The sequence below is a fragment of the Suncus etruscus genome, chromosome 8, assembly GCF_024139225.1.
Source record: "Suncus etruscus isolate mSunEtr1 chromosome 8, mSunEtr1.pri.cur, whole genome shotgun sequence".
Classification (NCBI taxonomy): domain Eukaryota; kingdom Metazoa; phylum Chordata; class Mammalia; order Eulipotyphla; family Soricidae; genus Suncus; species Suncus etruscus.
In genome coordinates, this window is record NC_064855.1 from 10,574,008 (window position 1) to 10,601,481 (window position 27,474).

General features: G+C 53.7%; 3 protein-coding genes across 3 annotated transcripts; 2 read left to right on the forward strand and 1 right to left on the reverse strand.

Moving 5' to 3' along the window:
* Positions 1-3,170: 3,170 nt before the first annotated feature.
* On the forward strand, positions 3,171-11,861 carry ESAM (endothelial cell adhesion molecule). The gene is made up of 7 exons (XM_049777939.1): positions 3,171-3,317; positions 6,299-6,477; positions 7,174-7,381; positions 7,557-7,712; positions 10,286-10,408; positions 10,867-10,999; positions 11,125-11,861. The coding sequence occupies exons 1-7, from the start codon at positions 3,248-3,250 to the stop codon at positions 11,438-11,440; spliced, it is 1,185 nt and encodes a 394-aa protein (XP_049633896.1). The 5' UTR covers positions 3,171-3,247; the 3' UTR covers positions 11,441-11,861.
* A 335-nt stretch (positions 11,862-12,196) lies between these two features.
* Positions 12,197-16,810, forward strand: VSIG2 (V-set and immunoglobulin domain containing 2). The gene is made up of 8 exons (XM_049778360.1): positions 12,197-12,308; positions 12,426-12,525; positions 12,829-13,054; positions 13,411-13,618; positions 14,385-14,543; positions 15,450-15,569; positions 15,646-15,793; positions 16,616-16,810. Exons 1-8 carry the CDS (start codon positions 12,197-12,199, stop codon positions 16,746-16,748), a joined length of 1,206 nt encoding a protein of 401 aa, XP_049634317.1. The 3' UTR covers positions 16,749-16,810.
* Positions 16,811-17,146: 336 nt separating this feature from the next.
* NRGN (neurogranin) lies at positions 17,147-26,667 on the reverse strand. The gene is made up of 4 exons (XM_049777999.1): positions 26,501-26,667; positions 18,461-18,687; positions 18,021-18,038; positions 17,147-17,885 (listed from the first exon to the last, which is right to left on the reverse strand). The coding sequence occupies exons 1-2, from the start codon at positions 26,513-26,515 to the stop codon at positions 18,466-18,468; spliced, it is 237 nt and encodes a 78-aa protein (XP_049633956.1). The 5' UTR covers positions 26,516-26,667; the 3' UTR covers positions 17,147-17,885; positions 18,021-18,038; positions 18,461-18,465.
* Between the last annotated feature and the right edge of the window lie 807 nt (positions 26,668-27,474).

Sequence of the window (27,474 nt, forward strand, 5' to 3'; positions counted from 1 at the left end):
GAGACCTTCTCTTAGGAGCCCACAGAATCCTTACGCAATTCTATTAACCTTGTGTATGCTGGGGCTGGAGTGGAGAAGACACTTACCTTGCAACCTGGGTTCGATCCCTGGGTACCACGTATGGACCCCAGAACCCCATCAGGATTGATCCCTGAGCACTGAGCCAGGAGTAAGCCCTGGGAACTGCCAAGGGCGGCCCCAATCCAAAAACCAGACTGTTACCACCTTGTTTAGGAACTCTGAGCACTTTGAGCTCCCAGAGCTTTGAGGGGCTGGAGGCAGGAGTATGGCGCACTCCATCTCTGAAGCCTGGGCTTGGGCATTCCTGCAAGTGCTGGGACTTCCAGGACAGGTTGCCCCTCAATTGCTGTTTCCTGTTTTGTGTCCCTTGGGGGTGGGATGTCAGCAAGGCCACAGGGCAGAATATAGCTTGACTGGCATCTTCTACCAGCATGGCTGTTGCAGACACTGGCCACACGCTTGAACATGCCCTTTATCCATTGGGCTTTAAGGTGCAGAGGGGCCCATCCTTGAGGAGACAAGCGCCGAGCATCAAAGGCTCTTCCCAGAAATGGGCAGGTCTTACTAGCAGGTAAGGTTACACAGGAAGAATGGGGGATGGGGTAACAAACAGCCTGGTGGTTCAACAGAGTACCCAGAGCCATGCTTTCCCTGGTACACTCCCTTGGTACAAGAAGCTGACCTGTCTGTGAGGTACAAGGTGTTGGCCTTTTGGGGGAGCCGAGAACATAAGTCTCTATTTGCTGGTCAGACAGTCCCATGTAGCCCAGCTGTCTGTAATGCTGCTCCTCCCTTGACTCAGAACAATCTTTCACTCCCACTTGCATTTCTTAATCATTAGATAGTTCTTATATGTGTGTCTGTGTGTAGGGGGTGGGTTGGGGTCATACCTGACAGTGTCAGGGATCAAACCTAGGCCTCCTGTGCGCAAAGCACAGATTCCAGCCACTCATCTTTGTTTTTGTTTTTTGTTTTTTTAATGACTGAGTACTTGAATTTGAGCTGAGGTTCCTCAACCTTCAGTTGTCAGGATCATGCCTTCTGCATAAAGAGACCTCGTCATCTCAGAAACAGAACTAGACCCAACATAGCATCCCAAACTGTCTGGGAGCTATAGGAAGTAGACGTGTGACTTGAGCTCGGTGCAAACTTTCACAGAGCAATGAAGCTGTTCTGCTTACTTCCAACCCTTGAATGCTTGGGGTCAGAAGGAAGAATATTCTTTCTTGGGACAGAATTAATATTCGTTCCTTAGGTTACAAGCTCTGAATCCCAATGGATCTGCCCAGCTCCAGATACATTGCTTCCTGCTCTGACTGGGTTGCACCTTTACTTTCATGTGGAAGAAAAAATTAGTTACAAGTGAATGTGGAAGCTATAATTTATGAGGCACTTTGGGAGATAGGCATGGGCTGTGGAGTTATTCTGGGGTACCAAGTTTTCATAGAGAACTTCCCAGAGGGGTTAATTCATGGAAGTCTTTGATCTGGGGATGGGTATATACAATAATATATAATTGGCTGCAAAATATCTTTACCCACCTTGCATGGCATTGACCTGGGTTTGGCCCCGGTCAAAAGTAATCTCCCAGGGGCCAGAGTGATAGTTCAAAGGGTGCGGAGATTGCTTTGCAAGAGGCTGACCCGGGTTCAATCTCCAGCATCCCACGTGGTCCCTCAAACATTTCAGGAGTAATTTCTCAGCACAGAGCCAGGAGTATCCCCTGAGCCCCGCCAGGTGTGGCCCCAAAACAAACAATAAGCCCTGAGCACTGGGCTGTGGCTCACGGTGTCGCCCTCCCCCAAGAATGTAAAGTCAAGAAAATTGTGAACACAACACAAGGAATACCAAACCATCAGTAGCCCAAAGAATCTCCTACCCAACGTACCTCTACAATTCCAAGCGCCTAAGGTAATGAGCCTCTCATGTCTCTGTTTGCTTGTGTCGCCTCTGCTGCACCAAGCTGACAAATCTCAGATTCCAGGGGTTGCTTGAGCAGTGGAGGGTTTGCAGAGGCATTTGCGTGGCAGGTATTTGAAGAGCACCCAACCAAGTCACAAGAGGAGGAGGAGTTTGGGGGGGGGGTGCCTAGCACACAGCACGATCACCAATACCAGCAGGACACCCCACTCGTGGAGTAAAGCAGAGCCCCAGGGAACTAGCTGAACTTCCTGGTCACTGACTGGCCACCCAGAGCGGGCAGTGCCAGGGCCAGTTCTGCCTTCTGCCCACCCTCACCACCCCACCCTGCGACCCTTGCCAGCCCTGGGTGGCACCTGGGTGCCTGGAGGTGGGAGTGCAGATGCGTGCGCTCACAGGTGGCACTACCAGAGGTACACCGGGTGTGTGTGTGTGTGTGTGTGTGTGTGTGTGTGTGTGTGTGTGTGTGTGTGTGTGTGCTTGCGGGGATCTTTCCACCTGAATTGCGCTCCAGGGGGCTGGAAGGATCACTGCGGACCCTGGAGGAAACAGGGAGCAGAGGGACGAATATGAAGAGGAAAAAAGTGGGCTTTTGGTCGACCCCAAGCAGCAGAGGATAGGAAGCTACCAGCAGGATAGGAGCTCAGGCGGCCCAGGGATGGGGTGACCCTGTCCCCATCTTTTCCCCATCCTCCTGGCAGGATCCCTGTCAATGGCTCTGAGGATGATGCCAACACTCTCTGAGGTCAATTTGCCCACGGACCACAGGTGAACCCCAAGGGGTATGCTGGGCTTAGGGGATCCTCCTCACCCTCTTTTCCCGGCAACTTGGGGGGCTGGACCACAGCCTTGTGATGCAAAAATCCAAACTGATTCTTCCCTTTGGCTCAGCTGGACTTGGAGGCACAGCAGAGCAGGACCCCACCTTGCTCAGCAAGCTCTGTTCTTATCCTCCTGGCAGGCCACCGGGTTTGGGATGAGGACGGTGCCACCTTGCGGCCAGTCCATTGATCCTAGCAGCGGGTGACGGGATGGAAGTTTTGGGTGTCCCCGTCCTGGAGACCTCCCGCCCGCCCCGCCTATTACCCTTCCTGGCCCGCGGTGCACCACCCTCTGTCCGTCCGGAAGGCCCCGACCTCCACGCCCGGCACATGCTCCGCCCCTGTCCCCGGCGGTCCCCACCCGGCTAGGACTCTCCCTCCAGCTGCCAGAAGCGCTGCTGGCTCCGCTCCTGAGTCTACACCCGCTGAGCGCCCGCTGGCACCTGCGGGTCGGGGTGTCCCGAAGGTCGGGGCCAGGGAGGGCCATGAGTTCTCTGCCCCTGGTCGTGGCCACCAGCCTGCTGCGGTGTTGGTTCCTGGCCCTGAGCACGTTTGGTGAGTGACCCTATATCGGGGGAGAGACTGGGGTGTGTCCTTGCCCTCAGGGAAGGATTTGAGGTGCTGGGTTGCTGTCTGTTCTATGTGGGTTGGGTGGGACTCAACCCTCTCCACTGTCCTGGCCCTCACCCACAGCCTGATCTTTTTTGGTTTATTTTAATTTAATTTAATTTAATTTTTATTTATTTTGGGGAGTCACACCCGGCAGCACTCAGGGGTTACTCCTGGTTCTGCTCAGAAATCGCTCCTCGAAGGCATGGGGGACCTTATGGGATGCCTGGATTCGAACCACAGTTGGTCCTTGGTATTGGCCGCTTAAAGGCAAAAGCCCTACCGCTGTGCTAACTCTCCAGCCCCAGTCTGATCTTTTAAATGCCAACTTCTGTCTGTTTGTCCACTATGTCTGGGATAGCACTGGGTGCTGGGGACCATCCTCCCACATTTGGCTCCCTACCGCCCATCCCCAAAGCTCAAGCCTGATCAGCTCTACCTGATGAGATTCTGGCTAAAGAGCTTAAGGACTTAACTCCAGCCCCTCTCCTGCTTCCTCCCTGTCCCCAGATATATAAGCTGATGACCAAGAGCCTGTCCATTCCAGACCCCCCCCTACCGTGTCCCCAAGCTGGATGTGTGGACTTATATCAATTCCCCAGCCCTGGTCCTCCTGATGCTTCCTGTCCTACAAATCAAGGGAGGTGCCCCCCCCCCCACCAAGCACAACTGTGAGGTCATCTGGGACACAGGAAGTGGGGGAAGGATATGAACACAGGTCCAAAGGACAGAATTGTGGCCCCCGCCCCAGAGACATCCCCACTCCCATTGGTCCCCCAAAGGACAAAGGGAATTTAACGAGAGAGAGAAAGAGAGAGAGAGAGAGAGAGAGAGAGAGAGAGAGAGAGAGAGAGAGAGAGAGAGAGAGAGAGAGAGAGAGAGAGAGAGAGACCCCTCCATCAAAGAGGGTCCACTCCCTACCCAGACTCCCAGAGTCTGGGAGTCCCTCAAATAGAGTCCTGAAAGGGGCCAGTGGAGTTCAGCACCACGATGGGGACTGAGCTAGTCCAAGTCCTGTTGCTTTTGCGTCTGGGGTTCCCAACGGGAAGTGTCTCCAAAGGAACTAAATCTAAGGGGCTGCTCCAGAACCCCACAATAGCCCAACTTTCCCCCCCAGCTCCTCCACCTCAGTGCTCCACCTCCCTCACCCCTACATTTTATGGCCTTTGGGTTGACATCCCAAGCAAGGGAGCAGAACCCCGCGCCCTGTAGCTATCTTCGCAGCCCCTGGGCGCTGTCCTGAGCTCTCAAGCAGCGCCCGGACGCAACAGCTTAGGGCAGGCACCCGGCTCTGTCCCTCCGGGATCAGGGAGGCCCCGCCGGCTCTCTGGGGCGTGAGAAGCCCGAGGGGGTAGTTTCTCAGGGAGCTGCTGGAAGACTAAAAATAGTTGCCCCGGGAGCCAGGACTTTGCTTCCCGCCGGCTGCGCCCTGAGCTCCGGAGAGCGCGCCCAGGGGCTTGCTCGGTCCCAAACTCCCTTCTGCACCTTCCAGGCCAGTCCACACTCCAGGACAGAAAGGGAACCCCGAGTTGGAGGGATTCCGTTGCATCAGGCATCCCTGGAGTTGGGGAGCACTTGCCCAGACTCTAGGGAGTTGAGCAAGGCATTGGAAGGGACTGCTAGACAGGTCCCCATGCGGACTAGGGTTCTCGCCTTCCTGGGACACAGGTGGCCCCTCGGAGGCAGTTCCTAGGCCCAGGTGTACACCAGGAAGTCTCCGGGCCATCCACCCTGGATCTCCTTGAGGTCCACAAAGGTTGTCCACCCCCTTTACTGCCTCCCCCATTGTCTTCAGGCTTATCGCAGGGCACAAGTTTCCTGTCGGGCCAGCAGGGACCGCCAGGAAATGGGAAGGAGGTGCCTAGAAGGCCAAGGAATAGGGTGTGGGATGCTCAGGACGCACGGCCAGGAAGTGGTGGGGGTGGTGGCATCCTGTCCAGGCCTTAGGGGGGCCCAGAGACCCTGGGGTGTGGCTGTCCGAGCGCATGGACACTAGGCACCAGGGGAATGGGTAGCTGGCTTCCAGGGGCCAAGCTAAGCTGCGGCCGCCTTTGGGGTGACTGCCCGAGAGGCCGAGCCTCGCTGTCCCCCCCTCCATTCCACCCCAGTTTCCTGGCAGGGCCATAGTGAGTGCCTGGACTGCTGGTTCAGGCACCCACTGACAGCTGGGCCGTGCCTACAACTGTTCCCCACCTCCCCACACCTGCCTAGGTCCTTTTGAGTTTTCTGGTTTTCAACCCTCCCAGGGGGATTGGCAGTCAAGGCCTGGTGGGGAGGTTTAATGGGGGTGGTGGTGGTGGCTGAGGTTCTGCTGGGACGTTCTAGGCTAGCAGAGCCTGGCAGAGTGGGGAGGCTGGAGCCTGTCGCATTGAGGGAGCGAAAAGAGGGTGCTAGGGGCAGCAAATGAATTACCTGGTGTGTGACCCCAACCCTGAAACCTGCTGTGAATCTGAGTCTCCTCGAACTGAGTTGCAGGGACCCTGGCAACAAAGGAAGGTCTCGAAATGGGTCCACCAATGTGCCCCCATCGGGCTGCGCACAGTAATCTCCAGCGTCCTTTATTTGGGGGGGTGCTCAGGGCTTCCTCATGACTGGGCTCGGGCATGGCATCTGGGGAGGTGACATAGTTCAAGTCGGTCTGTCCCTTGATTAGATCAGTGGTCCCAGGTGGGTGTATCCAAGTCTCTTTTTGTTTGTTTGTTTTTGTTTTGGGGTCACACTTGGCAACGCTCAGGGGTTACTCCTAGCTCTCTGCTCAGAGATCACTCTTGGCAGGCTGGGGGACCATATGAGCTGCTGGGATTCGAACCACCGACCTTTTGCATGCAAGGCAAACGCATTACCTCCATGCTATCTCTCCGGCCCCCTTATCCAAGTCTTTCCACATCCACACTGACCCTGCTTCCCTCCCCTGTGCTCTCTTGCAGTGGTACCCACACCAGCCCAGTTGCAAGTCAACATGGGCCTGGAGGAGAAGCAGGTGGTGGAAGGTTCCGACTTGGTGATTCCTGCTTGGTACTCAGTCATGCCAGAGGAGTCCGGGGAGTCCTGGGAGGTGCTCTCAGCCATCTGGTACCTGCAGCACGTAGGGAAGGAGCCTGAACAGGTGAGGTAGAAGGGGGACAGGGGCCCCGGGAAGGGGGGGCAGGAAGGAGTGTCCTCCAGGATCCCCTGCTCTGTTCCCATTTTTTTTTTTTTTTGCTCTGATCTTGGAGGAATGACCTTTCTCCCAACTTCCCCTGGAAAGCCAGAGCCCTGGGGGGCTTGAGGATTTGGGTTTGGAGAAGAAAAGTGTTTGGGGGGAGTCAAACGTTCATCAAAAGTTCAGCTTGTGGGGCAGATAGCAAGCACAGCAGGTAAAGCACTTGCCTTGCATTTGGACCATATGCTGCCCCAGAGCCAGGAGAAATCCCTGAGCACTGCCAGGTATGACCCAAAACCAACCAACCAAAATATGTTCAGCTCATTTTTATGTTTTCTGGCTGTGAACCTCCTTCTCAAGTCACTTCTCTCCTCCTAATGATTATTCTGCTTGCTGCCCCTTTTTGCCCTCCTGAGGAACAAGGGACGGTGGGCAGCCTCCCCCACTGACCCCACCTCTCCCCCTCCTGATCTGAACCTCACTTTTTTCCTTTCCAAGCACCCTGGCTAGAGATGAAGAGGCTGCTGTAAAGGATATCAGGACCACTGGGGGGGGGGGGAGTGAACCACTGTGGTCAGAGGGTGGCAATGGAACCGGATGGCTGCAGGGGAGGGTCTGGGGTGCTCATATAGTAACAGTATGGGGTTATGTCCACAACAGGTGCTGGCCTATATTCGGGGCACCACAGTTAACAAGGATCAACGAGTGGCCCTGGTCTACGCCATGCCCAACCAGAACGTGTCTCTGCAGCTGCGGGGGCTCCAGGAAAAAGACTCGGGTTCCTACTTCTGCTCTGTGAATGTGAAAAACCGGGCAAGCATGAGGGCAGAGCATGCCACAAGCCACCCTATGGAGCTCAATGTGCTGGGTGGGTGAACCCCACACTAAACCCCGAGAGGGCTAAATGGGAGGGGGATCTGATAGTGTTTGGGGTGTGCTTTGGATAGAGTGGAGGGGGGATGGACTGTGAAGCAAGGCGTCCAGCACTGGTACCCACATCCTGGGAACTGGGAAGTTGTTTTTGACCTGTTACCTTGTCCCAGTTCCTCCAGCGCCTCCATCCTGCCATGTCATGGGCACCCCCCATGAGGGGACCAATGTGACCCTGAGCTGCAAAACCCCGAGGAGTAAGCCAGCTGGTGTGTACGAGTGGAAGCGGTTACCCCCGAACGCCGAGGTTTTCTTTCCACCAATCGTAGGTGAGGAAATTCCTGGAGATCCTGAGCCAGTGTTCCAGCTGAGGGGATTGAGAGGAGAGGAGAGGAGAGGGCTGGGGAGCACTGGAGGGCATCTGTCCTGTGCATACAGCTTTCTCTGGGGCTCTGGAATCCACAGTGTGATTTTGGGGCCATCTGGGCCTCTCAGACGCCCCCCCCCCACTTTTTTACTTGTAAAATGCAGCTGTCAAGGGATCAGAGAGATAGGATAGCAGGGAGGGTGCTTGCCTTGCATGCGACTGACCCACGCTTGATCCCCAACATCCCTTATGATCCCCTGAGCACTGCCAGGAATGACTCTTTGTAAAATAAAAATACACAAGCTGTGAGATCACCCCAGGCACCATATTTCTAAACTCCATGAAGCCAGGTCTGAAGAGGCAGGGTAGCGACAAAGAAATAATCAGCCAAGTCAGTCAGGAAAAGGATGGACATGGAGTCCATGGTCTTTTGCTTCATGCATTCTTTTTTTTTTTTTTTTTTTTTTGTGGCTTTTGGGTCACACCCAGCAGTGCTCAGGGGTTATTTCTGGCTTCAGGCTCAGAAATTGCTCCTGGCAGGCACAGGGGACCATATGGGGCGCCGGGATTCGAACCGATGACCTCCTGCATGAAAGGCAAACACCTTACCTCCATGCTATCTCTCCGGCCCGCTTCATGCATTCTTGCTGAGCCAAAAAGCCAGAACTTTTTTTCTTTATTTAAACCATTATTTTTGTTTGTTTGTTTTTTGTTTTCTTCGGCCACACCTGGTCATGCTCAGGGGTTACTCCTGGCCATGCGCTCAGAAATTGCTCCTGGCTCTGGGGATCATATGGGATGCCAGAGATGGAACCCAGGTCTGTCCTGAGTCAGCTGCATGCAAGGCAAATGCCCTACTGCTGTGCTATTGCTCGAGCCCCCTCAAACCAATTCTTAATACCAGGAGGGGAAAGGTCAAGAAATTCAGTGGGCTTTTACATACCCAAAGAGAGATTTACGGGAAAGAGGAAGATGGAGAACACCTTCGTTTGGGGTTGGTTGCTGGGTGCCATCTTATAATTCCTGAGTGCCGAAGTAGGAGGAACCCCTGAGATTGAACATTGCTATGTGTAGCCCCCAAATAAAACAAAACAAAAAATGTGAACTTCAATAACTTTGATTTAAACACACCCACCGTAAAGGTTAGGTAGGATGGGGTTAGGGAAGGCTTGGTTTTGAGGGGCTATTCCTGACTTTGTGCTCTGAAGTGACAGCTGGTGGTGCTTAGAAGACAGCTGGGGTGCCTGGATAGAACTAGTCAGGCACATGCAAGACCAGCCAGGTCTTTACCTCCCCTCCTGGTTCTCTGCCCTGGAAGGCTTTAATAAGAGTATTAGGTCCTTTAAGTAAATATTTATCAATTTATTATCTGTGGCTAGGGTTGACATTGCACTGAGTTAGGCCCATGTCCTTATTGAGGGGGGGATTTATGGCCATTTTAATTTTTAAATGTTTTACAAAAAATAATATAACAGGTATAGCAAAATGTCAGAATAGTTGAATCTAAATGATGGATTTTCATTTTTTCTCTAGTTCTACTTTTACCAATTGACTGTTCTTTTGGGGGGGCAAGAGGTCTTGGGCCACACCCTGAGTGTTCTGGGCATTCTCCTACCAGTGTGACTCCTACCAGTGACTTGGGAAATCATCTACATTGTCAGATTCAAACTGAGGTTGGTGGGTTGCAAAGCAAACACCTTAACCTCTCTCAATCTTTCTCCAGCCTACCCATTTGCTTTTTTTTTTTTTTTTTTTTTTTGGTTTTTGGGCCACACCCAGCGGTGCTCAGGGGTTACTCCTGGCTGTCTGCTCAGAAATAGCTCCTGGCAGGCACGGGGGACCATATGGGACACCGGGATTCGAACCAACCACCTTTGGTCCTGGATCGGCTGCTTGCAAGGCAAACGCCGCTGTGCTATCTCTTCGGGCCCCCATTTGCTATTCTTATAATAAAAGACCTCTATCTCTCTAGATAGTATAAGGATTAAGGCACTTGCTTCACATGTGACCAACTGTGGTTCGATCCTTGGCACCACATGGTCCCTTGAATATCTCTGAATATCTCTGGGTTCAGAGGCTTCTCCTAGCATCGCTGGAGGCCACCAGCCCTGCTGGGGTGACCCAGGCAATCCCTGAAACTACAGGGGCTTTATTTATATTTCATCCTCAGACTTTCACATTGACCCTCCAGCCTAGTTGGCCAGGAATCACCGGTAGAGGGTCCCAAGACCTCCTGAGCACAACTTGGGAGACCACCCCCTTACTCCCAAGAAAAGTTAGGCTTCTCTTCCACACAGCAACCTGAGACTCCAGTTAGTCAATGGGAAGATCACAGTGGGTAGGGCGTTTGCCTGGCATGTAGCTGACTGGGTTCGGCTCTGGGGTACTGGTGGGTAGAGTCAGTGGCCTGTCACAATTCTACCCCCACCAGAAACAGACACAGGTCCTGACTGTCCCAGAAGACATTGCAGAGAAGCAGGGCTTTGGAATGTGGGGGGAAAACAGGGTTCTGAGACTTACTCTGTCATGTCACAGATACCTTCAAGGGGTTCTTGAACCTCACCAACCTGTCCTCGTCCATGTCCGGAGTCTACACCTGCAAAGTCCACAACGAGGTGGGCAGCAGTTCGTGCAATGTGACCCTGGAAGTGAGCACAGGTCAGTGAGGGGTAAGTGAGGTCAGGAGAAGTCAGGGGGTGGGGTCTGGGGGTCCAGGGGTTAGTGTACTAAGGCTCTGCACCCTAAGTTCCTCATAAGGGATTTGCTGCTCTGTTGTCCTGCTCAATGCTTGGTGGCTTGTAAAATTTTATTTATCTTATTTTGGGGCCACACCTGGAGAAGCTCAGGGCTTATTCCTGGTTCTGAGCTCAAGAATCTCTCCTGGCAGACTATGGGATACTAGGGATCAAACCTGGGTCTGCCACATGCAAGGCAAAGGCCTTCCCCACTGTCCTGTTATTGCAGCCCCACTGCTTGGTGGTTGTCTAACCATTTCCTGCCTCATGGCCTTCTTCCTGCCTGGGAAAGGCGCAAATGCATAAGGCAGCCGTGGATGGTGGGGCTGGAGAGGGTCGGGAAGCGACTAGATGTCCCCCGCTGACCTCTGGATTTTCCAGGGCCTAGGTCTACGGTGGTGGCTGGGGCCATTGTGGGCACCCTGCTGGGGTTGGCCCTGCTGGCTGCGCTAGTCTTTCTGTTCCGCCGCCGTGCCCAGAACAAGGGTGTGGAAGAGTCAGCCAACGACATCAAGTGAGTGAGCCTGACCATGTCCTCCAGAGATCAGGGCACCATGGGGCTTCTCTCTGGGAAGGCCCAATAGGGGAGCTCCTCACACCTTCTTCCTCACACCCCTTTCTTTCTTCCCTGCTGACCAGGGAGGATGCCATGGCGCCTCGGACCCTGCCCTGGTCCAAGGCAGGGTCAGACACCATCTCCAAGAACGGGACCCTGTCTTCAGTCACGTCTGCTCGTGCCCTCCGCTCAACCCCAGGCCCTTCCAGGCAGGGGGCCATGACCCCCACACCCAGCCTCTCCAGCCAGGCCCTGTCCTCACCCAAGCTGCCAAGCACAAATGAGGCCCACCAGCAGCCGGCAGCCCCCCCAGGCAGCATGTCTTCCTCAGCACTCAGCCGCATGGGCGCAGTCCCTGTCATGGTGCCTGCCCAGAGCCAGGCTGGGTCTCTGGTATGAGTCTGGCTGGGCCCCTGGGGCCACATGTCATCTCTGTCCTTCCTTTCTGGATCCCTGAGTCTTGAGAGGAGGGGGCCACCTTCCAGACCCCCAGTTTTTTGGCCCTGACTTGTTTTCCAAGTGGAAACTGAGTCTAGGAGGTGGGAGAAGGGCCTGGAAGGAAATAGCTCTTCCTTCCCTCCTGAGACAGCTACTGAGATTCAAGACTGGAGACCTCATGACAATGAACCCTCCAGGCCCCTGAACCCCCAACCACTAACACCATTCCCCCCCCCCCCAACCCTGTGTACTGGGAACCTGTCCTGCTGGTTTGGTTGGGTTTGGTTGGGGCAGGGACTCTATTTTTAAAACTAACTTGAAATGTGTGTTTTGGGTTTTGTTTTGCAAGTTTCAATAAAGATCCACTGTGTGTGTATGGGAAGTGGGGTCCTAGCTTTTTCACATTTGCAGAGGGGGTGCCGTGGGGACTTGAATGACTCAGAGAGGGAGGCCCCTGTACTGGGTTTGAGTGATTCCTATGGCCAGACTTCCTGGCTTGCATGGTGGGTCTTTGAAAGCCTGTGGTATTCTCTAGTGAGAGGCTACTTCTGGGATCCCCTGAGATACTTGCGTCCCCTCTCTGATCCCAGAGACCTTCCTATGCCTGTTCTGCAGCAGCAGAGACCCCTGTCCTGGGTTGAGCTAGACACTACCCTTTCCACTCACAGGCACCAAGGGGTTCCGAGTGGGAGGCCTGGTTTCCATGGCAACGCCTATATGAATGCAAGTGCCTGGGAAGGGAAGGTGGGGAGGAGAGCTGAGGACAAGAAGGAGGTTCTGGAAGGGGTCAGCTCACCCTGCTCCCCAAGGCCTGACAGTTCCGGGACAGGTAAAGGAAGACTCACCAATGGTAGGCCTGGCCCAGAGGAGGAGCGCAGCTCTCAGGCTGGCTGGTTCAGGCCTCGCCTCTTGTTTGCTCTGAGATAACCAGGCGTCTCCTGCCCAGAACCTTGCCAGCTCCCAGACCCCTCAACACAGACGGAGCATGGCCCGGCCTTCTGGCTCCTTCCTCTCAGGGGTCCTGCTGGTTGTGGCACGCCTGAGTGGTGAGAAAGGGGCTGGTCCCATAAGGGGGTGGGCAAAAAGCCTCAAAGGGCAGCTGGAGTGAGGGGGCAGGGCATGGAGAGGGGCTCCTGCCTGCAAAACATCTGAACCCCAGCAAAGTCCTAGGTTCCCTGCAGAGCAGCTAACACACCCCCTACCTTGCCCAGTGGGTGCCTTTCACCCACTGACTAGGAAAACTGGACGCCTCCCTCCCGGAAGCTGCATGGTTGCTGAAGGGGTTGCTGGAGGGGAGAGGGAAATTCTGTTGCATGGTTGTTGCAGGGGAGAGGGGAATTCTGACAAAGGTGGTTTGAGGAAAGAAGCCAAGGGTTGGCCGACACCACGTCAGCTGGCCCCTGTCCCCCAGCTCCGGGGCTGGCCGTGGAGGTGACGGTGCCCCCTGAGCCCCTGAGTGCACCACTGGGTGGGACAGCAGAGCTGGGCTGCACCTACCGCACGTCGGTTGGGGACAACTTTGCCCTGGAGTGGAGCTTCGTGCCGCCTGGGAGACCGCTCTCCGAAACCCAGCCTGTGAGTAAGGTGGGGTGTCTACTCTTGGGGGTGGGCTGATGCAGGGGTTCCTGCTTTGGGGGGTCCTGTTCTGGAGAGGCAGGAGCAGAGTCCAGTCAACCTATGACTCTCGTGGGGAAGCTCAGTATGCATGGAAGGGGGGTAAGGACACTTGGTCCTGGTCCAACCTCCCTGATGTTAGTGCAACCCCAGGTTCAGTCCAATCCTTCATCGTACACTATGGCTCTTCCTGGTTTTCTCATTTGTTTCTTTCTCTGTGGAAACATTACGGCGCCCATCTGGACCAGGTGGGTCTTGGGGGTTGCGCCCACTTTTGAGAAAAGCCGTGTGTGTCTGTACCCTCTGTTCACCACCAGATCTTATACTTCACCAATGGCCGCCTGTATCCAACTGGTTCTAAGGGAAAACGGGCCAGCCTGCTGCAGAGCCCTCCCACGCGGGGGGTGGCCACCCTGAAACTGAGCAGCGTCCAGCCCTCAGACACTGGGACCTTCCTGTGCCATGTTAACAACCCGCCTGACTTTGACACCAACGGCCTGGGGATGATCAACCTCACTGTGCTAGGTGAGCCAGGCTGGGCTCCGTGATTCCCAATTACCCAAGAACACAGCTGCCCTGGGGGGACCCCACAGGAAAACACTTCCTTCTCAGTGCCTCTGACCTCCTGCTCAACCCTACGGAGCACAATCTCTTGCCCAGGCCTGAGTAGGCCGCACCCTTATAAAGGCACCTGAGTCACAGCCCTACAGTGCATTTCCTGGGAGCTGATTTTGTCCCTGCGAGGGTCAGTGGCCCTCAGCAGCCTGCTCCCAGCTTCCTGGATCTCTTGAGATCCAGTCAGATCAGCGATGAACACCTAGGAGGAAACTTCCTGAAGCTGAGGATGGTTATAGTTGGGAGCTAGGACTTAGAAGCCTGAGCTGCTTTCAAGCATCCAAAAGGCTAAGAGATGTTTTGTGTTCCCTTGTGAGCTCAGAGGGTAGGAATGGATACAAGGACAGACTTGTCTTGGGGCCAGAGTGTTAGCACAGTGGAAAGGGCATTTGCCTTGCAAGCAGCCCAGGTTCAATCTCTGGCATACCATAATGGTCTCCTGAGCCTACCAGGAGTGATTTCTGAGTGCAGAGCTAGGAGTAACTCCTGAGTGCCGCTGGGTGTGGCCCCAAAACAAAGACAAACAAACAAAAAAAGACAGACCTGTTAAGTTCTGAGCATTTCCAGTACAGGCTGAGATCACTTCTGTGGGGCTGGGCAGAGTGGCTTGGGAAGAGACACAGCCCTATTTGGTGAAGGAGCTAAATGAGATTCTGATTATTTCTGGGTCTTGCAGTGCCCCCCAGTAGACCCTCGTGCAGACGAACTGGTGACATCTCCGTGGGAGGAGCTGCGGCGCTGATGTGCAGCTCTTCCGAGGGCGCCCCCAAGCCAGTTTATAACTGGATTCGCTTGGGGTCTGCCCCTGCATCTCCCCAGGGCAGCATGGTGCAAGGTAAGGTGCAGGGCATGGGGAGCTGGGGAGTCTGTACCCAGGCAAATCTGGGCACTTTGGGCCACAGCAATAGCACAAAGGGGAAGACATTTGCCTTGATGCAGCAGCTGACGTAGGTTCGATCCCCAGATCCCAAACGGTCCCCTGAGGCTGTCAGGAGTAATTTCTGAGTGCCATTGGATGTAAACACCCCCACTCCAAAAAAAAAAGTCTGGACTCTCTCTTGACATTGTCTGCCCACCCCCCCCCCCCCCCCCCCCCCCCCCGTCTTCACTGGTCTGTCCTGTGACTGCATGATCAGGGGACAATTCCCAAACTAGTGCTGGAAGAGAGGAAGGTAGGGCCACTCCATGTACATGAACATGGCTGTTTTTGGAGGATTTCTCTGAGATTTTCTGCCATTCATAAGTCATTTCCAAGTCTTCTAGCAAGAATTCAGTGGGCAGTGTGGACTGGCCTGGCTCATATCTCCAGTTTTGGTGGCAGAAGCATCTACCTGGCTTCTCTTCTCCCTTGCTAATACCTGTTCCTGTGAACCCCTCAATGGAGCCAAATGGCCCCCAAGGGGACCCAAAGCAAATGCTCAGTGGAGACCAGCTTGGGTCAGTGTAGGGCCATCCAGGGAGGACATGAAGGCAGCAAGCCAACCCCCCAAACTACAGCCTCTGCTCCCCTGCATGGGAAGTGGGAGGAGGTGAGAGTGGGCAAGCAGGGGTTGTTCAGGCTCAATGTTTCTCCTGGGCCTCTTTGGACAAGTCACTTCACCGCTCGAGGTTGCTTTCCCCACTGACAGATCCAGGCAATGGCTCCTGAACAGGATAGGACTGTGTTAAAGCAAAAGCTGGGAGAGAGGACGTGAGGGTGTGCTCAGCACTGGGCCCCTGTGGCCTCCTCTGTGCCCTCCAGATGAGGTGTCCGGCCAGCTCATCCTTTCCAACCTCTCCCTGGCCTCCTCGGGGACATACCGCTGTGTGGCCACCAACCAGTTGGGCAGCGCATCCTGCGAGCTGGCTCTCTCCGTGACCGGTAGGGCTGGGTTGTGGAGGAGGCCCTGGGAGGGGGTGCGGCAGGCGCTGTGGCCCTAAGAGTTCTGTCCCCTCAGATCCCTCCACAGGAGGCCGGGTGGCTGGAGCAGTGATCGGGGTGCTCCTGGTTGTGCTGTTTCTGTCCATCACTGTGTTCTGCCTGATACGGGTTCAGAAGGAAAGAAGGAAGCGGCCCCAGGAGACATACGTGGGCAGTGACCTGAGGTAGGCAGGGGAGGCCTGAGGGTGTGCAGATAGGGAAGATAGAAGAGCCATAGGCCAGTTGCCTTCATGTTTGAGACTCTAGGCTCAATCCTCCAATCCTTTTTTTTTTTTTTTTTTTTGGTTTTTGGGTCATACCTGGCGACAGTCAGGGGTTACTTCTGGCTCTGTACTCAGAAATTGCCCCTGGCAAGCTCAGGGGACCATATGGGATACTGGGATTTGAACCACTGTCAATCCTGGGTTGGCCTAATGCAAGGCAAATGCCCTACTGCTGTGCTATCTCTCTGGCCTCTAGGCTCAATCCTTGACACCAAAAAAATGGTTGATTTCAGCCAATGCCAACTGACATCTTTGTGCATTTTGGGATGGTATTCAGAGTTGAGAGTCAGCCTTGAGATTCAATGCTGTTGAGGGGCATGGCCATATATAGTATTGGGTCACAGCAAGGTCAGCTGCATTCTGGGCACGATTCCTCTGTGCTCTGCCCTGTTTCCAAGGTCTCTTCATAACACCTGTAGGAAGTGGGCCATGGGGGGGATGGGTCCTGAGTCCCCAGCTTTGGGGAGTCCCATGGGATGGGTCTGGGCCACCAGGTGAGGGGAGTTTTGTGCTAGCCAGAGGAGCACCACTGCCTCAGTCGTGTGTGTGTGTGTGTGTGTGTGTGTGTGTGTGTGTGTGTGTGTGTGTGTGTAGAGGGGTTGGCGGAAGTGATGGGGCTGACAGTTTTGCAATGAGTCACACAGCTGATCAGGCCAGCTGTTCAGCCAGCGGGTAGAAAACTTCCAGGCTTCACTAACAACATCTCCTGTGTCTGCTCATCAGGGAAGACGCTGTGGCCCCTGGGATTTCTGAGCCCGCTCCTGCCAAACCGGACCCCAGCAGTGGCCTCCTGGAGAGACGCCTCTCCACCAGCACTCTGACATCCACCAAGTCCAAGCTCGCCATGGTGGTCTGAAAACACACTTAGTCCCTGGAGGGCTGTGGGAATGTCAAAAATTAAAGTCTTTGGGTACCAGACTTGTCTTCACTTAGTGGTGCTCAGAGGTTACTCCTGTCAGGCTTGGAGGACCCTAGGGGATGATAAATATGGAACCTTGTGCAAGGCAAAAGCCTTCAGGTTTCACCACCTGTCTTCCCTTTTCTGCCAGTGTGGCCAGTTCTTGAGGCAACAACAAAAGTCTAAGAGAAGAAAGCACCTCAGGGGCCAGAGTTGGGTTGGTTCCAAGAGGGGTGGGGTGAAGGAGCTTTCATCTCAGTCTCCTCCCCTCTCCATTCCTACAGTACCTTTTGGGTCAAGTGCAAACTTCCAAAAAAACCCTTCAGACCCCGGTCTCCCTCCCCTCTGGCACCCTCTGAACACTGGACATTCCTCTTTATTGTTCACATTCCAACCCAGCACGGTCACATGCACACACCGAGATCAAAAACCCTTCCGGCCCCAGCCCAGGAGCCCGGCGGGAGGCAGGGCCCGTGCAGACTCCTCCCCACTGGGCCTCCTGGCCTTTGCTTAGAAACTGGGGGAGAGTTGGAGAGGCGGCTCTCGGGGTGCGCTGCGCAGCAGGGGAGGGCACGACATAGGCAGGCGTGGAGTTGGGGTGCAAAGTGGGGACTGGGCTTCCGATCCGAGCCAGGGGTGTCCGACACCCCACATAGAAAAACCCTCTTCCCTTCCCTCCTCCTTGCCCCAGATCCCAAGGGCTGCTGAGGCTGGGGTGGGAACAGCACAGAGACTCAAGGGTGCCTCCCCTTTGGCTGCGCACAGAACGAAAGGACTTGGGGAAAAAGAATAATAATAATAAGAAGATAATAATAAAAGAAAAAAAAAAAACCAAAGAAGTGATCATCCGCAGGCGACAAGGAGGGCGAGCTCTGCAGTGCGCCCCAGGGCAGGCGGCACCCCGGCCAAGGACGCAGCGCTGCATGCGGGCGGGCGCGGAGAGGAGGGCGCAGAACAAACTCAAAGGGGGCACGGATGGGGTTGGGGGGCGCAGGGCGGGCTCCCGAAGCTGAGGCGGTGGGAAGGAGGGTCACGAACACGGCAGGGAAGTCTCGTCACTGCGAAGGGGTCGCGGCATCCATCTCTCCTAGAGAACTGAGCAGAAGCAGGGACTCAGCATCCTCTCCACTTGCGCACGTCTGTGCGCTTGGAGAGTATGGGGGGGGGGGGGGAATCTCCTCTTCTCGTCCCCGGGGACCCCGCCCTGCCGCTGGGATGCTTGTCCTTTACCTTCGAAAATGCTCAGCTCTTCCATCCAGGTACAGGCCAGGGTGCGGGGTGTGGATGAAGGGGAGGATGGAGAGAAAAGCTGGGTGAACTCTCCAATTTCCTTCACTTGCCCCCTTGGCTCCTCCACCCTGTTCCCCTAGGCTAGGATTCCAGTCCCCCCCCCTTGCTTGCTCCAGGCCCCTACTCCATGTGTCCCCCCGCTCAGATTCAGGGTCCCCCCCCATCCTTATTTATCTCTGAGCATCCCCATCTTTCTCCATGGTTCCCCTAGGCTTGGATTCCAGATCTCCCCTTGCTTCGAGCTCCATCCAGGTCCCTCCCGGGGCACCTGAGACTTCTGCACATGTCCCCCCTCTGCTCAAATTCAGGGTCCCCGATTCCAGGTCCCCCCCATCCTTGCCCTGTGCCCTCCCACCGACCCCTGGCGCGCGCGCGCTCACCAGGTCTAGTCTCCGCTGGGGCCACCGCCTGCGCCTCCTCGGGCGCCCCCGGCTCCACCTGGCCCCCCGGGCCCTGGGCCTTTCCGTCCACGCTCCCCACTCTTGATCTTCTTCCTCGCCATATGGCCCCGAAAACTAGCCTGGATCTTGGCAGCGGCCGCGTTGGCCCCGGGGTCATCCAGGGGGATGTCCAGGATGTCGTCATCCGGCTTGGAGCAGGCGCTCTCCTGGGGATAGGACAGGGACACAGGTGGGATGGGATGCCCTGCCCAGGAGAGTCGGGGATATGGGTATCAAAGGTCCTGCGACGCGGGGTGCCTGGCAGGGGTGTGACACTGAGGGCCATGTGGGTGTGGGGTGCTCGGAAGTGAAAAAGAACACTTGGGGAGGCTGGAGAGATAGCATGGAGGTAGTGTTTGCCTTGCATGCAGAAGGACGGTGGTTCAAATCCCAGCATCCTATATGGTCCTCCATGCCTGCCAGGATCGATTTCTGAATGCAGAGCCAGGAGTAATCTCTGAGCACTTCCGGGTGTAACCCAAAATAAAAAAACAAAAACCAAAAAAGATAAAGAACTCTTGGAACTGGAGCTGGGATAGGGGCACCCTGACATGAAGGCCTTGACTTCGCTCTGAGTCAAGTCCAGCTGAAGGGGTCGCTGCAGAACAGGCTAGAAGATGCTTTTGGAGGCGAATTCTGCTGGCACCCCCTTTCCCAGCCAAATCCCACCCCAGTTCCTGACAGAAATTAGACCTCTGGAATGTATATGTCCTCCTTCACCCAGACACCGCACTGCTCCCAGGTCGGACCCAAACACAGAGGAGCAGGTGGCTTGGGAGGAGGAGCTCAGGTGGAGAAGTTTTCACACCTCAAAAAGACAAAAGAAAAACTCAGCAGGAGCGAAAAGCCTTTCCAGATGTGACCAGAGGTGAAGAGCTGTGGAAGGCCTGTGGCTTGTGAGCGCCACCGATCCAATCTCTGCAGGGCCAACAGGCAGCTGATCTGTTGGCAGGATCTCCCGTAACTCTAGCAACAAGGGATGACGCACCTTTTGTTGGCATCCTGCATCAATCTTGAGGGACAGGTTCAGAATATGCCTGGGGTAGTTACCAGACCAGACCAGACCCCCAACCCAGTATGTCCGACTCCAAAAAATGTTTTTAACCTTGACTCTGAGGACCCAGAAAAGGGTGTCAAGAAACCTGGTCTCTACCAGTTGCAAACTGCGAGGTCCTGCAGGGTTACCTAACCACTTCCATCTGCAATCGGGATAATAATTATGTGCCTCAGAGTGCTGAGGGGGAAGAACAAACATCACGATAGGCATGCATTTCTGGCACAATCTAGCCACTCAATTAATGGAAGCTATTATTTTCATTCTTTTAGATAATGCAGAGTTGATGTGAAATAGTTGTTTTTGTCGGCCCATCGTGGTAAAAACAATGTCTTTCGGTTCAGCCTAGTAAAAAAAACAAACAGGTCCCAAGCCCCCAGATTTTGCTTTGTCCACAGCCTGTTCTCTCTGATAGGAAGAGAGGTTTAGGGGTTGGAGTGCGACATCTCAGAGGTGGACCCGATCTCTGGAACAGAGAGGCGGGGTTCCAATTACTAATGAGGGTTTGCATATGCCCAGTCAGCTCCAAAAGAAAAATGACCCAGTTCTTTTTACTTTAGATGACTGTTTTGGTTTGGGGGGGCCCCACCTGGCAGGGTTGGGTGGGGAGTTACTTCCGGTGCAGTAATAACTCCCTGAGTTGTGGGATGCAGGGCATCTCACCCTAGGCTGCTGCATGATTCTAGGACACTTGTCCTTTGAGCATCTCTCTCTGGATCCTAGGCATTTGTCCCCACCCTTAGCCTGAGAACTTCCTGTTTCTTGAGTTTTGCATCTCGGACAAGAGAAGCCCACGGGAATAGTCATTGTTTTCACCATACCCTATGTTTCACAGATGCTAGGTTGGTATTCAATGGGCTTCTATAATGACACCCCACCTGGGTTCTGTTCCCCTTTCCCAGACGCTCAGCACAGGCTCACAACCACCTCCCCCTCACTCTCTTCCCCAAGACGGTCTTCCTTTCCTGGGCATCCAAGTTTTCAGTCTGATCCAGATGCTCCCACTTGATTTAATCTCAGCTAGAAGAAATCCTCTCATGCTGGACACAGGGTAAGGGGGGCTTGACACATATATTTTGGTCTCTCCAAGATGGATCCCCCACCAGTTTCCCAACTGCCCTCTGGCTCTCGAAGTTCAAGTTTCTCAGAATGCTCTGTGAATTGTGAAGCTTCTCAAAGAGGATTGAATAAGAAAAACAAAACAACTAAAATCAGACCTAAGCAAGCTCTCTCTGCTGCTGTGGTGGCTGAGAGCAGAAAGGGGCATCTCCGCCAACCTGCTGCCAAACACCCACCCCAATTGGATCCAGAATGGAAAACTGGGACAAGAGGGAAAGCCACCCCAGCATGACATGCTGCTTCTCCCCAGTAGTTCAGCGCCTACTTGTGTCCTCTGGGTTACAGGCAGACCTGGAGGGACACGAAGAAACCAAGATGGACTCCTGACTCACAATGCTTGGCCATGCCTCTAAAAGGTTTGTTGATGTTACTGAGACCTCTGGCACCCCTAGACATGTCACTTCACCTCGACAATCTCCATTTCTCCTTTTTTCTTTTTTTGGCCACATCAGTGAGTTTAGGCCTGACTACTGGCTCTGTGCTCAGGGATCACTCCTGATGGATTCGTGGGACCAAATGGGATGCTGGAAATTGAACCTGAGTTGGTTGTGTGCTAGGCCAATGCCTTACTCTCTATACTATTGCCCTGGTCCAATAGTTCCTGTTTCTTTCTTTTTTGGGGGGGGAGCACACCCAGTGATGCTCAGGGGTTACTTCTGACTATGCACTCAGAAATCACTCCTGGCTTGAGGGACCATATGGGATGCCGGGGAATCGAACCACAATCTGTCCTAGGTTAGCGCTTAGCAAGGCAAATGCCCTACCACTTGCGCCACTGCTCTAGCCCCTGTTTCTTTCTTTTTGAGGGGAGCATATCTGACAAGATTAAGGTGTTACTTCTGGCTCTGTTCTCAGGAATCCCACCTGGTGGTGCTTAAGGACCTTCTGGATGCCTGGTATAGAACCTGGATCGGCCGCATGCAAGTCAACCACCTTATCCACTGGACTATTGCTTTGGTCCAGGGAGTCCCCATTTCTTTTTTTTCTTTTTTTTTCTTTTTTTTTGGTTTTTGGGCCATACCCAGCGGTGCTCAGGGGTTACTCCTGGCTGTCTGCTCAGAAATAGCTCCTGGCAGGCACGGGGGACCATATGGGACACCGGGATTCGAACCAACCACCTTTGGTCCTGGATCGGCTGCTTGCAAGGCAAATGCCGCTGTGCTATCTCTCCGGGCCCGAGTTCCCATTTCTTTAGCTGCTTCTAGAACTTGACCTACCTGAAGTCTCCTTCAGCTCCCCAGTCCAATGAGGATTTAGAGTCATTGCTGCTGGGCCAGGGATGTGGCTTGGTGGTAGAGCACAGTAAGGAGAACCTATGGTGTCTCCCAGGTGTGAGGCACTGAGTTTGATCCCCAGCCCTACTATAGGCCCACTGAGCTTTGCTGGGTATGGACCCAACAATCTGATGGTGACGATGATGATGATGATGATGATGATAATAATAATAAAGAATCAGCTCTGTCAACTTCTCTTGTGTGAGGCCCTGTGCTTAGCACTTTGTACCTGTAACCTCACTGAATCTCCAGATGCACATTTGAGTAGTAATCTTTTTTTTTGGTTTTCCGACCACACCCGTTTGATGCTCAGGGGTTACTCCTGGCTAAGCACTCAGAAATTGCCCCTGGCTTGGGGGACCATATGGGACAACGGCGGATCAAACCGAGGTCCTTCCTTGCCTAGCGCTTGCAAGGAAAACACCTTACCTCTAGCGCCACCTCACCGGCCCCAGTAGTCTTTTTTGTTGTTGTTGTTGTTTGTTTGTTTTGGGGCCACACTCAGTGATGCTCATAGGTTACTTCTGGCTATGTGTTCAGAAATCCCTCCTGACTTGGGGGACCATCTGGGATGGCGGAGATTGAACCAAGGTCCGTCCTGGGTCAGCTACATGCAAGGCAAATGCCTTACCGCTGTACTATTGCTCTGGCCCCTTGAGCAGCAGTCTTAGATCATTTTCTCACTTAGTCAAGGTCACACAACTGACAAATAGAGTATTCATAAACAATTGCATTTAAGCACGTATTTCTTTCTGTGCTTTCAGTTGGACCAAGTGAGCTAGAGACTGAGTAAAAGTAAAGAGTAAGAGTCCCCGCAAAATGCAAGGATATGCAGGAGAGTTCTCTGTCTCTGAGTCTATAAACTAGCAACTGTAGCAATGGAATCAACAGCTCAATCTTTTTTTTTGTTTGTTTTTGGGCCACACCCAGCGGTGCTCAGGGGTTACTCCTGGCTGTCTGCTCAGACATAGCTCCTGGCAGGCACGGGGGACCATATGAGACACCGGGATTCAAACCAACCACCTTTGGTCCTGGATCGGCCGCTTGCAAGGCAAATGACGCTGCGCTATCTCTCCGGGCCCTTTTTTTTTTTTAATGAACAAAAACAGGAGCTGGAAAGATAGATTGGGGGAAGGCCTTTGTCTTGTACTTGGAAGAACCCAATTTCATCCCTGGCACTATATGTGGTTCCCCAAACCCTACCAGGAGTGAATCCTGAGAAAACAGCCAGAAGTAAACCCTGAGCACAGTTGGGTGTGAACCTTCAAAACAAAACCAAAACAAAACAAAACAAAACAAAACAAACACAAAACAAACACAAAACCTCTGTAGACCAAAATGATAGTACAGTGGTAATATTTGCCTCGCATGTGGCCTACTCAGGCTCAATCCCTTGTACCCCATAAGGTTCCCCAAGTAATTCCTAAGTGCAGGGCCAGGAGTAACCCCTGAGCACCACAGAGTCTGGCCCCAAACACCAAACCTCAAGCCAAATAAATCAAAATGCCCCAACTTCTATGCTTCTTATCATTTCCTTCTGTGCCTATTTCCAAGAGGGGAGAAAGACATAAGGGAGGACGAGGGGGTCCCAAACTCTCAGTCACAAAAGTCTCAGGACAAAAGGTTGGAGCCGGAGAGATAGCATGGAGGTAAGGCTTTTGCCTTGCATGCAGAAGGACGGTGGTTCAAATCCTGAGCCTGCCAAGAGTGATTTCTGAGCGTAGAGCCAAGAGTGACCCCTGAGCAGTACTGGGTATGACCCAAAAACAAAACAAAAAAAAAAGGACAAGAGGTAAGAGAGAGAGGCATACCTTATCCCCCCGACACTGTCCCTCTGTAGGGTCCAGCCTCTCTTGCTCATCCCCTTTGCCCTGCAAAGCTAGGCGAGTAAGGGGAGGCTCTGTACCCAGCAGAGGTGCCCGCAGGCCATGACCACTGGCCTAAGTGTCCTTGTAGCTTCTGTTCCCTTGAGTGGGCAGCTTCTGCTGTTTTTTTTTTTTTTTTTTATTTGGGGGGCACAGCAGATGGTGTTCAGGCTACTTGGGGATCATGCAAGACCAGGATTGAAAGTGGGAGACCTACATGCAGAGCAGGTACTCCAAGAGCTACTTGCCATAGGGACCCTCGCTCCAACTGTTTGGTAGAGTTTCCTACACACTCAGAGCACAGTCCCAGCAGACCAGGGCTGAGGGCAGACACCAAACCTCCCACCCCTGGATCCCAGCACAATCTTCCCTGAGCTTCTTTCCGGAAGCCTTTGCTCTCTCACCTCTATTCACTGACCAGGTTCCTGCCTTAATTTCTCTACCATCCTTGCCATCTCTACTATTTCCCTTGCCCCAAAGCCTAGCCCCACATCCATTTATTTTCTTTAATTCAAATAATTCCAAGTGCTCCAGAGTTCAACATCCATCACTGATCCCACTTCTTGGGGCTGGAGAGTTAGTACAGTGTGGAGGATATTTGCCTTGCATGCTGCCAACCTGAGTTCGACCCCTGGCATCCCGTATGGTCCCCCAAGCCTGCCAGGAATAATATCTGAGTGCAGAACTAGGAGTTAACCTGGGGTGTGGTCCAAATCTCCCTCACCAATATGGGTTCATTATTATTTTTCCTACCTAGACTCCAGGTAGAGTCAGGGAACAGAGACTACAATTAATTCATGTAATAAGTGCTAAAATTAAAGATATGTGTAAAGTGAGGATCCACTTCTTGGCTAGAGATGTAGCTCAGGGGCAAAATACAAACCTTATACATGTAAGGCCCCGAGTTTTGGGTTCAATGCCTGGCATTGCAAGAAAAGGAGGGCAAAGAGATAGTATAGCTAGTGAGGTGCTTACCTTATATGTGTCAAGGAGGGTTCAGTCTCCAGTTCTACATAAGGTCCCCTGAACCCACCAGGAGTCATCCCTAAGCATAGATCCAGGAGTAAGCCCTGAGCACAGCATAATGTGCTTTCTATCCCCCCCAAAAACCTCAACAACAATAAAAACAGACAAAAAGGTCCACTTCTGCTATTCTAACCAAATGTCTTGTTGAGGGAAAAGATTAGAACGAAATAGACTATCACATGATCAGGTTTTCTCTAGGGGATGAATTTACTTTTTTTTTTTTTTTAGTTTAGTCTCCCAGTTTAATGTTATTTATTTTATGTTCCCCTCCTTTAAAGTGGGGGAAATAACACACAGAGGGAGGCTGTAAGACAGTTAACCTGAATCAGACAGGCCTCGGTTGAGATCCTTCCTCTTGCCCAGATATGTCAGTCTCCTTGGACATATCGTTAGCTCTCCCTTAACCATTTGCACATCTGTAAAAGGGTGGGGGGTAATAACAAAAAATATCCGCCTCACAGGGTTCCTGTGATGATACGGTGGATGGAGCCAGGTACATGGCAAGCATCCATAAATTACCAGTACCACTGATGTCAGTTCGAATTCATTCTTGATAACAATCCCAATGACTCGACCCACATTTATATACATATATATATATAATAATTTATATATATATATATATATATATATATATATATATATATATTTCCTCTTGGCACCCAAGTTCATCTGATGGTGCTCAGGAGCCTGGGAGGTGCTCAGGATAGAACCCGGAACCTTCTCCCCGTCCTCCCTTTTTAAGATCTTGATGGAGAAACTAAGAAAGGGGAGCAGCTAGCTTCAGTAACCTCTAGGCTCACTAGTTGGGGTGGGGGGCTAAGAAACACAGGACCATGTCATGAGAGGAAGTCCCAGAAAACATACCACGGAGATGCTGGCTCCCCATCCTCCTCAGAGAAGGCGCCTGGTACCCCCAATCACCTTAGCAGCAACCCACGGTGCCAAGAGGCTCCTGCACCCCCCAGGTCTGTGTGTGGGCGCTGATAAGCCACAGACACTTCCTTTCCTCACCAGCAGGGTTCCCTCGCGGTCACTGCACCCAGCCCCCTTCAGGCATTGGGGGCCAGCCCAGCCCCTCCCTGGACCCGACTCTTTTTTTTGGGGGGGGGGGCACATCATCATTCTCCAAAGCTAACTCGGATGAACTGCCTGTCCCATCCTGGTGCTCGGTTCAGGGGTGCCATCATTCTGTCCCCCCACTTGCTGCAGCTTAGGGATGGGGTGTGGACCAAAAGCCAGGGGCAAGGATTCTGCAAGGGGGTCCCCTTGCTTCTCTGCGTAGCATCCTTCCAGGGGGGGTTGGGTGGAGGGTTAGGAGCTTCCCTTCTTGTCTCAGCTGCCTGCAGCCGCCCTTGCTGCAGAACCCCCCAAGAGCTGGGGTCCAGCAGGGACCGGCAGGAGGATATGGATGGGCGCCCAGACGCCCCCGTCATCTGGGGAGCATTTTTCCCAAGTCAGGCCGCCGCCTTCCACCACCCACCACCCACGGATCAGCAGGCACCCCCTTGTGCTCCCAGGATTGCAGCCTCCACTCCCTGCCTACACGCACACCCCAGCCTTGCAAGGGTGGAGGGTTTGGGGAGACCCTAACTCCAGACCCAGCTGAATGCCCGGGGCTCCCCCAGGCTCTCTAACTTACGGTACAGCAATCCATGCTGGTGTTGGGGTCCTTGGCAGGTGCGGAGGCTGATGGATGGAGTGGGGAGGGTCCGTGTGGTGCCAGGCGAGGGGCTTTAGGGTTCTGGGATGCCTACCGACCTGCACCCAGACCTGTAGCTCAGCGCTTGTGTCCTCTCTCCCGCGCTCAGCTCTGCTCTGCGAATGTCACCTGAATCCTGAAGCCCCAGAGCCAATCAGGAGAAACCTTCGGCAGGATGGGCAGGGTTAGTGGTACCATGGCCATCCCCCCCCCCTGGCCCGCCTCTCCCAGCTCCTCCTCCCACAGTCACCCCTCTTCCCACACACTTCCATCCAGTCCTCCTACACACACCCCATCCTACCCTGCCAGCCTCCCCGGCTTGCGGTTGCTGCTGCTGCGATACACTGCCAGCCAGATGCTTGCCAGCCTGGGCAGGAGGCCACCCCTCTCCCCCCAGATATCCCAGGCATAAACATCTGGGCACAACAGCTCTCCTACCCATAGAGGGAAAAGCACGCACCCAGCTAGCTCTCTCCCTCCACTTGGCCACAGCCAAGCTGGAGTCCTTGATCGGCTCCCTCTGGCTCAGCCCACTAGGATAAGCCCCCCAGGAATGTGTGGAGAAAAGTCCCATCCTCATGCCTCTGCAGAATGCACAGAGCTGACAGGACACAAGCTGGCACTGGGCTGGCAGAAACACAAACGTTCCCACATGCCCACATCGGATACCAAAAACATGGACTTCTTCACCCAGCAGCCACTCCAGTCAAGCCTGCACACTGAAGAAACGGTGCACACGGATAAAGGAGCACACACATGTGATCACACACGAGCCAGCACCTGGCTGCGTTCCTGTCTGTGACAGAGCGATGGTCCATCTGTCCATTTTCTCCTCTGCAGGCTTTCTTCATACAGTCCCCATGTGACAACACCGCCTTGAATGTATTTACATATGGATGCAATTGGGGGAAAGA